This window comes from Lissotriton helveticus, chromosome 1_2 (assembly GCF_964261635.1).
Source record: "Lissotriton helveticus chromosome 1_2, aLisHel1.1, whole genome shotgun sequence".
NCBI lineage: Eukaryota > Metazoa > Chordata > Amphibia > Caudata > Salamandridae > Lissotriton > Lissotriton helveticus.
Genome location: NC_136058.1, coordinates 217,769,360 through 217,785,341, shown reverse-complemented (window position 1 = coordinate 217,785,341; position 15,982 = coordinate 217,769,360). Strand labels below are relative to the sequence as shown.

Sequence of the window (15,982 nt, the reverse complement as noted above, 5' to 3'; positions counted from 1 at the left end):
GCCAAATATTACACAATACATACACTGGTAGATATTAGCACTATACCATGAATATATGTTAACATATTCCGTTATTTAAAGACATTTCATCCTGTTTTTTAATTTCCCATGCTGTCCATCTGCTTAGCTGATGGCCTGTAATTCATGAAAGAAAGCACTGAGAGCCACTTAAAAGAAGCACCATTTTCTGTATTTATCCACTTTTAAAGATAAATGCAGACAGAAAACACATTGTTTTCTGTCTGTATTTATCTGTAAAAATCCGTAAAAACGGGAAACCGGGAGCCTTACTCATAATTTAAGCCGGGGCTTGCAGGTCAGGCCCATCGGCACTCATTTTAGGAGACCAGCACATATTTTTCATCATGAGATTTTGATCTTGAGCAAGCAAGAGAAAAACGCAAAAGGAGGACAGAAGGAGGAAGAGAAAAAGAAAGATGAGAAATAGAGGAAGCAGGTACCTGCAAGAGCGAGATAAAGGGGCAGAGAGTGTCTGGTGGTGGATGAAAGAGTCATGAGGTGGAAACAAGGCTATGCAGCCTTGGTATTCGGTACCCAGACCTTAGACACTGTGCACCGCGGGCTTCTTAACAAACTTTAGGTCCCGGCACTTATTCTTTTGTGATTTACTCACTGACTACTTGCATTATTAAGTATTGCCAAAGATCATGAAAAGGATTCATTCAGTTAAAGGGGACATCAAACAAAGGGACATTCTGGAATCCTTGCTGTTGGTGTGGTTGGTGACGCAATATTGAGAAAAGCAAACCTTGTACTTTTATTTTACAATCAAGCTAGAGAATTTAAGCAAAATCTGTGTAAATTATTACCTTTTGTGACTAGTTTCACCACAAATGTCTAACCAGCATTGATTCTGAAATTCTGGCAAGTCAAAAAATAAAAGGGGGATATATTTTGCTGCATGAACGGAATAGGCTGTGATCAGTCTTGTCCCACAATTCCCTGTGATTCATATGGTGTAAAATCTTTTACTCATATTTCCTGCTCATAGATCTGTAGGCAGCCCAGACTGCAGATTATTGCAGTGGGACTTAAAGACCAGCATCTCCACACCCTTTGAGCAACAACAAGCAGCAATGCAAGTTTTAGTGGCTATGTTAAATATGGTGGAATAAGGAACTCTGGCTGGAAAGAAGTATTAGAGAAGACAAGAAGGAGATGATCTAATCTAAGTGCTGGTCCTACTCCACAATGGCGTGCAGTCATCTGACTAGCTGGCTGCTGGTAGCGAGTGATAGTGAATGGAAATAGTGAAGGTGACAGAAAAAGAGAGCAGGAGATCATTTATTTGGTTTGGCAGCTCTCCACTGATGAATAAAGGATGCCATGGATTTTGGAAGACTCATGACCTGTAGATGATACTCTTAGACCCAGTCTTAGGCTGGTCCCTCTTACCATCACTCCATTGTTATGTTAGACTGCTTCCTAGCACAGCAGGGTTCTCTTGAGTTGAGCATGAATCTGCTGTTGGAGGCCACGTCTGATTGTGGCAAACATTGAAAACAGTCACAACCTTTAGCCATAAATCACTTGCACCAGATGCCACGGCCGAAGATTACTACTGTGTTGATTTCTCAAGTAACTCCATTAGCAGCTGCACATCTGATCCAATCACATACTTAGAAGGGAGCAGATTCAAATCCTGATTTTGAAATAGCGTACATTTTAGAAGCTAGTGTGTGGATGTTTAATGAGCAGCCATCCCTACTTCCACAAAAGACAGCTCAGCTAAACCTCCATTTTCCCCATTTGTTGTTTCATCCTACCAACAGCCAAACCTGATGCTTACTGTCTTCAGCTAGCTACCTGAATGTGTAGAATTAGTTGCTGGTGCTCGGCTATGCTTCTTCATCTATAGTTTCTTCCTGGCTGAGGAGAATCAACGCCCTATTTAGTTCCTGACTGCTCAGATGTAGACCCACTAGTCGGAGTGCCTTCTGGATGCTTTTATTAGTTCTTGGCCGTGATTACTTAATGTGTGTCTGTGTTGTTGTGCTATCAACTTTTGCTCTCCTACTAGTCATAAATACCAAAATATTCTGCAAGAGGAAATAAGCACCACTATGGGTGATACATACAGCTCATCTAATTGGTGCCAATACATGCTGTTCATTCCACAAAGGAGCCCAGAGGGGTTAAGGGAAAACCAGGGCAGCCCTCCACTCATAAACATTCCAATACAAACAACCCTGTCCCTGGACGCTAAAGGTAGGTATGGATTTGCAACAATAGAGAGGCTATATGTCAATTTCTACTATTGTGCCACCAGACCTTTCCAATTGAATCTTAAGGTGTAATAGCCTGTTTCGTCCTATTTCTAAAAACTCAAGAGATCCCTTGTGAGCTTTCAACAAGACAGTCAACACGAACAAAAAATGATGTCTGCTTTCGCAATTTTCACAGTACATCAAACAGTCAAACGTGAAAAAATGTGTGAGAAACAAAATGACCCCTCACGGGCGCACCACCATCGGAGCCACTGGCAGGTATCCCTTTTATCATCATAGGTAGTCATTTTGTTTTGAAAAATAAAAGTGTCCAAAAAGAAAAACAAACGTGTGAAGTGCAGAAGAGTAATGAATATTTACTCCTTTGGTGACAAACAGTGATTAAAATCAACAGACACACCTAGCACACAACTTTTATTCTTTATTATCAGGCGTGGTCTGTTGAACTAAAAAGGCTGGTAGCTAACTCTGCATACCATTACCTGTAATAGTAGAAATTGACATATAGCCTCTCTATTGTTGCAAATCCATACCTACCTTTAACGTCCAGGGACAGGGTTGTTTGTATTGGAAAGCCAATACATACTGACCAACCTGTTAAGCAAATCTCAGAAAATCTTGCAGTGGCAATGAACACAGACAAATCGTGCTAAGAGGCCATGAATGAACGAATATCCTTCTATAGGGAAGGAATACAGATCAATTCAGCTAGAAGGTACTGAATGCTAACAATTTATGCTGGTTGTGATGCATCTGGGCTGTACTTGCTGGCTGGGAGTCAATGCCTGCTTGCATATCTGCTGGAGCAATTGGTCTCCATCATTTTTTTGTGGGCCAGTGTGTATAATGCAGAGCTTAAAAGACAATCGAAGAGGCACTTCCAACTCCGGAGAACGGACGGATATGGCGGGGGTGCCTCGGGTCATGGGGAATTGGTAGTGCTCTCCGAGGGGAGGCATGGCCATAACCAGGGCAAACCCTGAAGCACTAAGGTGCTTGCAATCGGCGATCACGGGCACAGGATGGCACCCTTTAAAAAGAGTCACAAGGTGGCGAGTGGGTCTCTTTGTTTCCCATTCTCCGCCCAAACAACACTGCTCCTTGCCCCCAACAGGATTTTGTAGGACGCCTGCCCCACGCCTGACATTACATCACTATGAAGGCTGCAGCCCTGCTGAAAGCCCCTCCCTAGTGCCCCTATGGGTGCTGCACGGGCAGAGTACTTGTTTCCCCACTCACCATACCCAGGGCAATGGGCATAGGGAGTGGGCAGGAGGAGGAAGTTTTTAAATTTGAATCAACTGTTTGGTGTTTTCTTTGAAGGAACTCAGGATTGTTACAAAGTTTTTCGTTTGGTTGAATTTCATTGCTAACATTTTCCTTTCCAGTTTTTAAAGTATGTTGTGATTTTTGATGGATCGTATTCCTGTAGGCTGTTGGGTGGGGCCATGATTGGTGGGGGCACTTTGGGGCCCCTACAGCACCTTTTCATGCCAGTAAACCACATCAGCATTACTGGACCCTCAAAAGGTTGCTGGCAGCAGCTTGGAAGGAGATTACAGTAATGCAGGGGGTTGTGAGTGGACGCTGACATGCAGTCCTTACCTGTCAACCTCCTGCGCAGGTGCAGTTGGGGCGAACTAGCACAGGCCTTTTGGAGAATAAAGGACTTGGGTGCAAGAGGTGCCCGAGATAGGAATTCTAAGGGTAGCTGGGCCCCCTGCACAAGAGCTTCAGGTGTGGGAAAGGGAAGGTGGGAACCTCCCAAACGGAGGGTCCCATCCAGAGGGTTTAAGAGTAAGGGTCATGGAACCAGACATGATCTCACTCAGGAACGGGTATGTTGTTGGTTGCACAGGAACAAACTAGTTATGGTTAGGTGACTCCCATGTACTAGAGTCTCTGTTGAGGTTAGGTTTTTCACTTGTAAGTGTATGTAAAATATGTGGTTACTGTGCACATTTTTGTTGTCTGACAAAAAAATAATTTGCAAAGCATTGATGGACGGGTGTCGGGCAGACATTGGGATTTGTGAGAGTGGCAACCATGGGACATAGGCACCTTCGTGGCCATAAAGGAAAACTGCTGAATCTGTCTTAGAACAATTTATATACGTGATTCCTTTAAGGCCAAAGCCAATACTAGCAAGTCCTGTATGGAGGCAAAAATATTTATAACTCCTTCTTGGTAATATCTAACCCAGCCAAATGATATTTGGGGGGAACTGATGCTGCAAGAATATAAGCAAGCAAAACTAAAGGCAAGTACTGGAAGAGGACATCAACACTAAAAAACCATGTTGGCAGTAATGAATACTGTCAATTCTCCAAAGAAACAACAAACCCAGTCAAATCCTACTAAGATCTAATGTATACAGACAAGTTCTGCTGGTAAGCAATGGGCATGGATACATCCTACTAGGGGCAAAAATATAAATTAAAATCTTGCTGTGAGTCCATAAAAACTCCTAAGCAGTAATTTATACAAAGGTATTTCAATTAGGCTATGAACACGAAACAAATCCTCCTAAGAGCTAATGTATACATGCAAGTCTTGCTATGAGGCACTGGATGCTGATAAATCCTGTCACATGCAAATCTTGTTGACTGAAAAGAATACTGTCTAACATTGCTTTACACAAGACAAAGTGATAAATCATGCTGGGGTGCAGACACACAGCAAATTCTACAAAAGACCGTGATTTGTTGCTTGATACTACATCACATACTCTTCAAATACTGATAAACTTTCCAGAAATGTTTGTAGAAATTAAGAATGGGCCAAAGTGACATCTCTATAGAAGAGGCATAACTTGATTAAGAACTCCTGAATGTTATTTTTTGTAGGTATTGCCATAGTTTCTGCTATGGTTAAAGTGGGGAACAAAAACTCACTGAAATAACTGATGTAAGTGACCATGTCATAAGCTAATGAAAAAATCCAGAAATGCAGTCCATGAGAGGATACCTACTTTGTTAACATAGCATATGATGTTTTTGGACAGGAGAACAGTGAATATTCAGATTTTTTCGGGGCAATATTTCTGTATAGCACTTGAATATCAGATCTAAAAGAATTCCACCATTTATTTTACATCCATCTGTGCTACAGGTGGGCGAGCCAACAAAATAACAGGAGAGAGCCGAGCCAGAGCTGAGCCAAGGATCAGACTCGGATCTTAGAGCCAGTGCACGAGTCACACCCTGAAATGTTTGCTATGTAAATCATACAACAAACACCAGGTAAAATATGATAAAGTATCTTCGAAATTCTAAAAAGCTTATTTGTTTGACATGTGGCAACTTTGACATTAAAATGTCACATTATAGTACTGCACTGAGAAGTACTTCATTAAAAGTACTTAAGTTTAGACTTTTACATTTTTAAACATGAACCATTAGTGAAGTAAGAGGCAAGTCAATTGTCACATTAACCCTGTGTGTGATCAGGTTATTATAGAGCAACATAATAGTCCATTAAATCAAACACAATAGGTTTTTGTACTACTGGTATCCTGAACTGACATATTTGATAGTGTTTTCATACACTATAATTTAATGGGTGAAGTAAAATATTTGCCTAAGATCACACAATTTAAGCAGGGAAGCCGTGATTCAACCAGGTTTTCTGGTTTCACTTTGTACAAATCAGCCAGTTAATGATATCTATTTGACTTTCCTTATGTTAAGACCTTATTTTTAAATTTTTGTGCATTTTTCTGCAGTTTTTATATTGCTCAAACTCGACCCAAATGTATTGGAGCACTTTACATGAGCACCAGTTACATTACACATGGACACATTCATTTTTGGTAGGCACATGGAGATTAAGTGATTTGCCCGGAATCACAGGGTTATGAGTCGGCGCTGAGACTGTATGTATGTATGTATGTATGTATAGGCATTTATATAGCGCACTACTTACCCGTAGGGTCCCAAGGCGCTTCGACCGCTGCGAAACCCTTCCTGGCTTCCCTGAGAGATGGTCCCTTAATGGGTATCTCCAGGGTGAGACCAGGCATCCCCGGCGGTCTGGTGGGGCCGTTAGTGAAGATGAGGCAAGCTAATGCCCAGAGTTGCCGAGTGTGATCGCTGATCAGAGTGGGCACCGAGGCGAGAGAATTATCAAGTCCGCTGACCCTGGTCCAGAAACCTGCCGCGCCGGGAATCGAACCCTGGTCCCGGGCCGTCCTCTGCTCTCGGGTCTGCCGCCTCTAACCAGTGAGCCACACTACTTCACTCAAAACAGACTCGAAACAGACTCCCCATGTCCAAAATCAACAGCTCTGTCAGGTACGCCACATCCAGGCTACAGAGAGGAAGGCAAGCAGAATCCACATGAAAGCTCAGTTTGTTATGAGCTCAAGGTTCCAACATAAACTTAAGCTGAGCTAGAGCCAGGCTTCAGACTCGAGCCTGGCTCACCCACCTCTAGTCTCTGCAACCATTATTGTTAAATGACAAAACAGAGGTGTCAATCAAACTTTTAATGTTGTTTTTTATTTTCAGAAACAAAATCCCAAAGCAGGATTTTTTTTTATTCTAAAAAGTAATGACCTCCTCACCATGGGAGTGTTCCCTCATGTGTGTGGATTTCATGTTGCAGATTCCACTGCCAGGATTTCAAAAAGTGAGGCAGACGGACCTTCAGTTTGGGAAGAAGGTATTCCGCCACCATTGCAACAGAGAAGTCTCCGCCAAACTCTAAATCAGGCCCAACGTGTAGCTCTCTTTGGTTTTCTCAGGTTTGTATTTTATTGTATTACATTGTATGTATACCACCAGGGCTGCCCTTTAGCATAGGCGAGCCGGCCCAGGCCCAGGGCACCAATTTTCTGAGGGGTGCATGGAACTGTATGCATTAAGGTTATGCCAACAGCAGCGTCCTTCTCATCTAGTTCTAGCCTTGTCCTTGTCCCTGTCTGTTCATTTATGTCTGATTTGCCAGTTTGCAGTGGATTTAGTTATTCATAATCATACGGCAGTGACCCCTGCAGGCACACATCAACAAAACCATCATCATCGTTAGGCAGCTGAGCTATCGGTGATTTAGGTGAGCTGGGAGTGGTGCGGGGATGTTTGTCTTGCGGGGCCAGTCTCTGCTCATCCAGGTACTGACCCGTGAACACAAAAGGGACTCCCTTCTGCTCAGTTTAATTCACTATTATCAGCAATGGTCCCAAATTTCTCTCCGCCCAAGCCTAGGGCGCTATCTTAGCAAAGACCGGCTCTGCATGTCACACACTCTTCAAATTCATCAAACTCTCGCAGCATTATATTTTTCATCTCATCCATCCACCCCTCCATCTCTGACTGCGTCTATTGGTGTCTATTACATTTCTGGATCCATGCTGTAGCTTCTCTTGTTTCTCCGATTAGCCGGTGTTGGTTGTCATTCTCTCGATCTCCCCCTCTCTTCACTTCTCCTCTCTTCTCTGCTCCCTCTCCTTTCTGACTTAATAGCAGTACAATCTTCTTTAAATCAGCAATGGGGTCAGACCATTAGACACTCTCTACTGACATCTATATCAACGTGCAGGTCACAAGATCGAACCTAAGTTCATCCTTCTGGGTATGATCAATTAGTTAAAAGTAAGGCCGGTCATTTACCTTGCTTAGAAACAGCAAAATGGCAGAACTAAGCACTATATAAAGTCGTTAAAACGTCAGTATCATAAATGTTCTTTCCTGTCCCTCTGTCTACCCAATGCCTGTCAATAAAAATCCAAAAATGATATAAATGGAAAACAACCCTTCTATGAATCAATCAACATAAAATGAGAACCTTCACTGTGATAGTCTAGAAATAAAGGCGAAAGGCTTGACAGACCGCACGGTGTAAGAGCCTGTCCTGGCCATGCAAGTCTACAAACTGAGACTTCTGTTTGAATGTACAATTACAGCAACTGTTACCCAAGAGCTTTGAAGTTTTGTAATGCGGTTGAATTAGAGTCCCCTTTTAGAAAAGAAAGCATTTGTAAGATTGTGGTAAGTCTGAGTCTGTCTTTCAAATGTGACATCCAGTGCATAATTGTATGTATGTCATGTTTTAAAACATTTAACATGCAAATTCTCACCCTGAGGGTAAACAGGACATTCAATACATTCACTACACCACCACCACACAATTGACTAGGGTCTGTCTTTCTTCTAGATGGCCGCCACCCTCATGGGTGTTATTGTGCAAAGGCTGCTTCACTCAAAACATGTGGAGCATTGGTAAGGGAAGAAACACTCTGTGACAGCAATCTCACCAGGCCTGAGAGGCATGGCAACCTTAGAAGTCTACCACTAAAGTTTTGGATAATGGTAAATACCCATTACAGGTGATGGCGAGAAGCTGAAAAGTTATTCATGAAAATCTCAGACACTAGGTGGGGATTCTGTGGAGCCCCATCATGCGTTATGGTGGTCTTTCAGAGAGTAGGTACCCTAAAAAATGATGGTGGACTGGCCAGTGTGAATGGGACGGCTGATCGGTCACTGTCCAAGTGATTTTCTGCATCATGGATAAAGTGGAGGCTTTGCTGTTGTAAAGCTCAAACTGGGGCAGACAAAAGTACAGCTCAATGGACAGGCCTCCTAAAAATGTATGGTAAAAATCCCACTACAGCCATGAACTGTATGAGTCGAGAGACTAGAAGTGGGGAGCAATAATCTGGAAACTGTTTGAAATGTGGAGCTGGAAAGATGTGAAAAAGTCAAAGAAGACTCCATCTTGCTTTTAACATGAGAAGATGGAATAACAGAAAGTGCTTGCTCAGCAGATTTAGCAGTTTCAAACCCTGGAATACACTTTGTTTTTCTCTGGCAAGGAGCTCTGGCTAAGGGGATGCAAAGGCAGAAACGAAAAGTAAATAGGCCTTTAAGAATCATGCTTACTTCACGAGCTAAGATTGTCAGACACCTACTTAGTCTTTCTGCTGACTTCATGTTCTAAGGTTCACCAGTTTCCTGATACCAAAGGACCTGTTAATTAGGTCTCCGGCTACACTAAAGCTGTCCCAGCTCAACACACTTCTAGCCTGGCATTGCTGTTATATATCATGATTTCAGCATTCTCTCTCTGACAAGGCACTGACCACCACTGAATGATATCCCCACTGTGCACTGCCTGAAACCGCCTCCAGCAAAGTGAGACATTCATCATGCGAAGGTCGAAAACTAAAGTATGCTTAGTTTGATAATATTAGCAGCTGTTAAGAACACCACAACAAAGATACAAAACTAAATAACGAGGGCTAGACACAAAGAATATAATGTGTTAAGATTCAAAACACATACAATACAACATCCTCTAACATAAATTTAATCAGACGTCATTTTAAACATGCAGTAAATATTTACAATTTAGGGAAAGTTACTTTTAAAAGAGGTTTCCAAGGTGTGTGTTTTAGAACTAAATGATATGTATTTAAATATATTCTGTTTTGAATTAGAAGTATGCGCGATATACACCATATGCTTTTATCTTGGGTCATAACAGCAGCTCTTATTTAAGTTACGGTACAGTTTGCAGTTTGTGATTTTTAAGTAAGTCACGTGGATTTTTGTCATCCTAATTAGTTCCTCAAATCTGTCTACAGCACAGAGTGCAGAGTGACTGCTTAAAGGCGTGCACACCTGTCCAAGCTCTAGCTACATGAAGAGGTGATGGTAAAATATCTCCAGCCAAGTAATCACCACTGACAACAGTCACAAGTCTGAATCCCTCCATCCCTCCATCGTTGGGAAACTGAACACCATTAAATAGGGTAGCAGTAATATGTCTTATTAACTATAGATGCAGCAAAACTGTGATGTCAACTTTTAAACAAAGACAAAAGTTAAGCCTACGTCACATCATTGTGTAAGTATCACAGGAAAGGCGGCTGCATCAAAGCCATCTACACCATGTCAGTGATCATAAAGACCAGGAATGAGACAAAACAACAGAATTCAAAAGGCCTTCCATAAATATAGCAGTAAAGTAATCGGAATGCACCTGCAAAGATGGGAAATGACTACAGAGCAGCAGACAGATGAATGGGTGGACTAGAAGGGCAGGCCTCATGCAGCTGTCAGTAATGATTTATGTACCATCTCTGTCTGCCTATACAATGGAACACATGCCTTGGGGCTGATGCTCGACTGATTGTGTTGCTGGTCACTTCATTGGATGCCTGGCATTACAGGGGTCCGGTTTGTCCTGTTTGGACATTTAAGACTATGTCTAGGCATTTTAAACTGAGTCTGGCGTTTGCCTGCTATGCTTGGGACTTATGGCGTCTCTGTCTTTGTGGCTGAGTCCTTGCAAATGAGGGCTGCCCTGAGCGTCTTCAGGCCAGCAGTGGCTGTGCTGCTGCCTGTCAGTCTGTCATGTGGCACACATTGCTGCTGAACGTGGCCAGGTGTGGTTGTACTGGGCATGTGATGGCTGCGCCACGCTCATACCAAAGGTTCATCCTAGCCTGCAATGGCTGCACCTCACGCGTTTCATGGCACGACCCTAGTTAGTAAAACTGTAGCAATTACAATGAGTTCTTATTTTCTGCACTGTTTCATTTTTTGATCTTGCACTTTTTGTTGATTCTTTTAATTGAGTGATGACATCACATGCTACGGCGTCTTAATGATCAAAGGTCATGTGACAGGTCCTCTGATGTCATTGATGTCAAAGGTCGTATGATGTCACTTCCTATAATGTCACCAAGGGTCAAATGCCAAGCGATATTACTGCCGGGGCGCTGCCGTGCATGAAAGAAGTCATTTCCAGTTGCTCTGGTATTTTGGTGAATGGACAGCAGAGAGTCCGGGACATGCCACAGGTAGGTGGGTGGCAGGCAACTGAATGAGTTCTCACCCTTACACAAAGGTGCATGTCTCAGAGAACTGATGGACGGTGACACCTGAGCCACCAATATATCTCGAAGCAACAACACACACGAAGAACAACTGATTCTGTTAAAAACACATGCCACGGTCGTCAAGCACCCCTGGCCGCAAACCATGAGACACAATCCTGAACAGCGGTGGCCTGGCCTGCGCGAGGCAATGTTTTCAGTCAGGACTGAGACACACAGAAAAGGCATGCATTCATCACTTGAGGCAAACTGTTCCAGAAAACAATACGTCTTTAATACCGGAAAATTAGTAACCTCAGAATTGCTCTTTTGTTTCTCTCTTAAACTTTGTCTAACAATCTGCACACATTTTTCTCCTTTTCATTAATTTACTCTGGTTCTTTTTCTTTCCATTCCAGCCTCGCGCCTTCCTTCTTCCCTCCCCGCCTTCCTTCCCACCCTCCTCCTCACTCCTCGCGCCTCCACCAGCCCCTCTCGTGTTTTGCTGCGCCTGCTCGAGGTGCCCCCCACCCCCGGGCACATCGCGGTGTGTGTGTACTGAGAGGACGTTTTTTTACTGCGCGCAGCCCTGAGCTCCTCGGAGGTGCTAGACGTGTAACACGTGCGCGGCCGGCTCGGCTTTCTGACATCTGAGCCCTCGGATCACCGAGCAACTCAGCGCCCTGATTAGGCAGATCTCGTGTAGGGCAAGTTACTGCTGACAGACTGTGGGACCCAACTCACTGGAAGGCGGAATAACCCGTCCCCCAGCGACTGCACCATATAAAGCACTTATTTATCTGCAGAGGTTTGCATGGCCGGGAACGTATAACTCTCATGTCACAACTCACAATTTCCTTCGCGTCTGCACAATAAATATAGATATTTGTAATTCCAAAACTTTAAAATTGGGGCAACTCTTTATTCACAGCCCGTCAGTTATTCTTTTTTGAAGTTTTAACATTTTAGTTCATTTTTGGCATTGACGTATACAACAGACCTGGCAACGTGAAAAGAAAATTCGTATTGTGATAAGGGGGTGTGCCCCAGGCTTTATGCTGAACTCCCTTTGATGCCCGTCTGCCCCCGTGCCGTGCCCCCTTTGACCTCCGCCCCCCTCCGAAAAAAACAAAAACACAAAGGCTGCTGGGGCTGCAGCCGATGTCCCGGGGTGTTTCACACCCCTTAATCGACGTCGGCTGTTTCAGGCTCCAAAGAGGAGCTGGGAACCCACACTCCTCCAGTGATTTCCAGCTTCTCTGTCCTGCCACCCTGTGATTCCGACTCCTCACGGGGGACCGTGTGAAGAGATCTGAAATCGTGTGACGCATGGTCACACCCTGTGAGTAGGTCTGCATATAAAGTGTTAATGTCCTGCGAGGGATTTCTCTGGTGGCCCATTGGTGGCTCGTTGACACCAAGCAAACCCACTCAACAAGCAGACAAGCTTCCTGCAAATACATCACATTTTCACATAAGTCCCCAAGATACACACATTGAAGCCTTAAACCAGGAAGGACGGGCTCTGCGGTAACACCACAGACACGTCACTAATTGTGTTAGCACCCATACTAATGGCCATATTACTGCGCTGATTGAATTACGGGGAATGACGCGCAGACACAGTATAATCCTCATCTTTGTGCTTCTGCTACCAGACATAGCTCTTCTCTGCAGTGTGGCGGTATTACCGCACGTTTTAACGCCACAATAACACATTTAACACGATTTTCGACACTACTAAATTGTTCCCATTGAGGGCCTGAAAACCATATATTATCCAGACTTGCTGCATATTTCAGACATTTGCATGTAAAGAATGACTATATGTAAAGAATGACAAGCCCTTACTCTACCAACCCCTGAGTGGTTCAAGATAAAGAATGACGTGCGTTCCTCACCTGGGAGAAGTTGAGCCCATTCAAGGGGTGGCATTGCTCCTCCACCCGCTCCACCGCCCCCGTCCGCTTCCGCATCCGCTCGGCCTCCTGCGCCAGGTAGAGGTCCAGCACGGGCACTCCCCGCGACCGGATGTCCGTCTCGGTCAGAGAGTTGACCATCAGCATCACCCACACAGGCCGCTTCCTCTCCCAGTTGCCCGCGATGGCGTTGAAGAGGTAGTCGGCGTAGAGCCCTTTGCCCCTCTGGTCCGGGGTCATCCAGGAGGGCATCATGACCTTGACGTAGTCCAGGTGCCGCTTCAGCCTGCGGTAGAGGTCACGGGGCAGCACGTCCTGGAGGTTCTCCCCGTGAGGCAGCATCTGGCAGCTCGCCAGAGCCGAGATGGTGTAGGGGTCCGTCAGGTCCAACTCGAAGTAGACACTCGAGCTCTCCCGGAAGGCTCGCTTGGAGTTATCAGGGATGAAGTCCCACACGCGTGTGTAGGGCACATGGATCGTTCCAAACATGTAGGCTGGGGGGTCTCTCTTGATGGTCCACAGAAACGAATTCAAGTCACTTTGCTGGGTGAAAGCAGAAAGGACAATCCATTAGTTGAAAGGCAAGACACGTCACAGCAAAGTGCATTTTTAATTAAAAAGCAATAGTGTGGTAGCCTCTTTCCAATCAGTTCCAGGTGTGCCAGATAAAGCCATCGGGGCACCGCATATGGCAGTTTTTTAGTAGGATTAAATAATTTACTCAAACATTGAAGACTGGTTTAGAGTTCGTATCTCGTGGAGACTGAATGTATTCCACTAAGAGAACAAGGCAGGTAGCAAGGTAGAAGGTTTGATTGGAAGACCGACAGCTGGACAGTCAGATGTACGAAGAGACAGATAATTATATAGAAAGGTGTATGTGTAGGTAGGTAGAGATGAGCCAGAGAGAGAGAGCGAGAGATAGATAGATAGATAGATAGAAATAGATAGATAGATAGATAGATAGATAGATAGATGGAAATAGATAGATAGATAGATAGATAGATAGATAGATAGATAGATAGATAGATAGATAGATAGACAGACAGACAGACAGATAGATAGATAGATAGATAGATAGATAGATAGATAGATAGGGAGGGTTGGGGAGATAGACAAATAGAAATGAAAATTAAACTTGCAGAGGGCTCTATACTACCTAGTGGTGTCTAGGCGCTAAAAGGCTAGATAGACAGAGACTGACGGAATAGATAGTCCAGCAGGCAGGAAGATAGACAGACACATATATATATATATATATATATATATATATATATATATATATATATATATATATATATATATATATATATATATATATATATATATATATGTATATAGATAGATAGATAGATAGATAGATAGATAGATAGATAGATAGATAGATAGAAAGATAGACAAATAGATGTTTTGCAAATGAAAGGACTCTTTAAAAAAAAATGTCGCCTTGTCAGCAACAGCCAACCAGTGCTGCCTTACGCATAATGTATATATGTAGCACAGAATGAGGATGCACGGCATGTCTCTGCACACAATGCCTGCTTACAATAGTCATACAAATCTTTAAACTAAACAATGTTAAATGAACTGCACGTGAATGGCACAACAGAGGCGCGCCTTGTCAATGCGCCCTGGGTGAAACCCCCATTAGCACACTAGAGCGTGAGTGTGTCAGTACAAACAAGAACGTGAAGCACCTCTAAGAGGCATAAACATCCCATTAGCGCGCTTGCTTTGTGCTGTTGATGTGGGTCGTGAACATTTAGGGTCAATATTTGCAGTTGGCGCCTGAGACTGCAAAGGCAACAACAGGGAGAGAGGCAAACTGGTGGAAAGTTAGAAAGTGCAAAGGTGAGGGTAGCAGTCATAAACGGGGTCATCTCACCGATTTGGGGGGCTCACAGCGCCTCGTGGGGTCCACCTGATGCTTCCTGCAGGTTAGAGTCAGCGGCAGCACGCTCAAGATGAACCATTGCAGCCCGGCCAGGGGTTGCATCCTGTCTTCAGGGGAGAAGTTGTTTCAAAGCGTGCGAGTCCCCTCCACAGCCAGCAAGTGCATGCGGCCCGCGCAGGGCAGGGGGGAGCAGAGGCAGGGACAGCACAGTCACACCGTGTGCGCAAGGTCACACCGCCTCAGAGGGCTCCGGGACGCCTCGGCCATGCTGCCTGGGACAGTCCCCTCAGCTTGTGCGGAGAGAGCGGTCCGGCGGATGGGGGGGTCTGTCCTGCCGCCCGCGGGGAGGGCGGGGTGAGGCAATCAGAGGTGCTGTCACGGCTGGGAATAATCCGGGCAAACACGAGAGTGTGCGTCCAAAGTGTGCTCCCGTGTCTGTGGAGCACAAGCAGCGCCAGAACCGGCAAACAAGTTAGAGGGGGGATCCGGTTACGCTGCAAGAACCACTTTTAACCCTTCGCTTCCACGCTGCACTACAGGTGGGCTACTCGGGGGGGCTGGGCTGGGGGATTGCTCTTTAAACGGGCGCGAGGAGGGGTGGACGCTGATCTGCATATCAGCTTGTGCCAGGAAGTTTCACAACTCTGTCCTCTGCAGCGCGGGCTTCCAAATCAGCTTCCAGCTTTCCAAACATCCCGGCGTGAACTTTATTTTCTAGCCGAGACCTGGGCTTTGAACTCTAGAGGGCGCTGGTCTCATGTTCTGAGCCTGAAATGAATGGAGCCTCAGAAAGCCGCACCGAGTTCTCCCCATGCCGTTCAGGATACCCCGCGTCACTTGCTTAAAATTGGACCAACCATACATTGTCACAGGCATTAATCTATGCCCAGAATCTTTCCTAACCCAACCCACGGAAATTTAGGGATTTTATTTAAACTCACTGAAATCCGATTTTTGAAATTGGGAACTGGCATGCCAATGTGTACCTAATATGGACGACATGGGAACTGGCATGGCAACATGTGTAAGACGACATGGAAACTGGCATGGCAAAATATGTAATTAACATGAACGAAATGGAAACTGGCACGCCAATGTG

General features: G+C 44.6%; 1 protein-coding gene across 1 annotated transcript in view; it reads right to left on the bottom strand.

Moving 5' to 3' along the window:
• TRABD2B (TraB domain containing 2B) overlaps nucleotides 1-15,647 on the bottom strand; it is a 628,641-nt gene extending 612,994 nt beyond the window's left edge. The window contains exons 1-2 of the mRNA XM_078673472.1: nucleotides 14,875-15,647; nucleotides 12,972-13,532 (exon numbers count right to left, since the gene is read on the bottom strand). Coding sequence (XP_078529598.1) covers nucleotides 12,972-13,532; nucleotides 14,875-14,985 — 672 coding nt within the window. The 5' untranslated portion in view covers nucleotides 14,986-15,647. The remainder of the gene's footprint in view (nucleotides 1-12,971; nucleotides 13,533-14,874) is intronic.
• Between the last annotated feature and the right edge of the window lie 335 nt (nucleotides 15,648-15,982).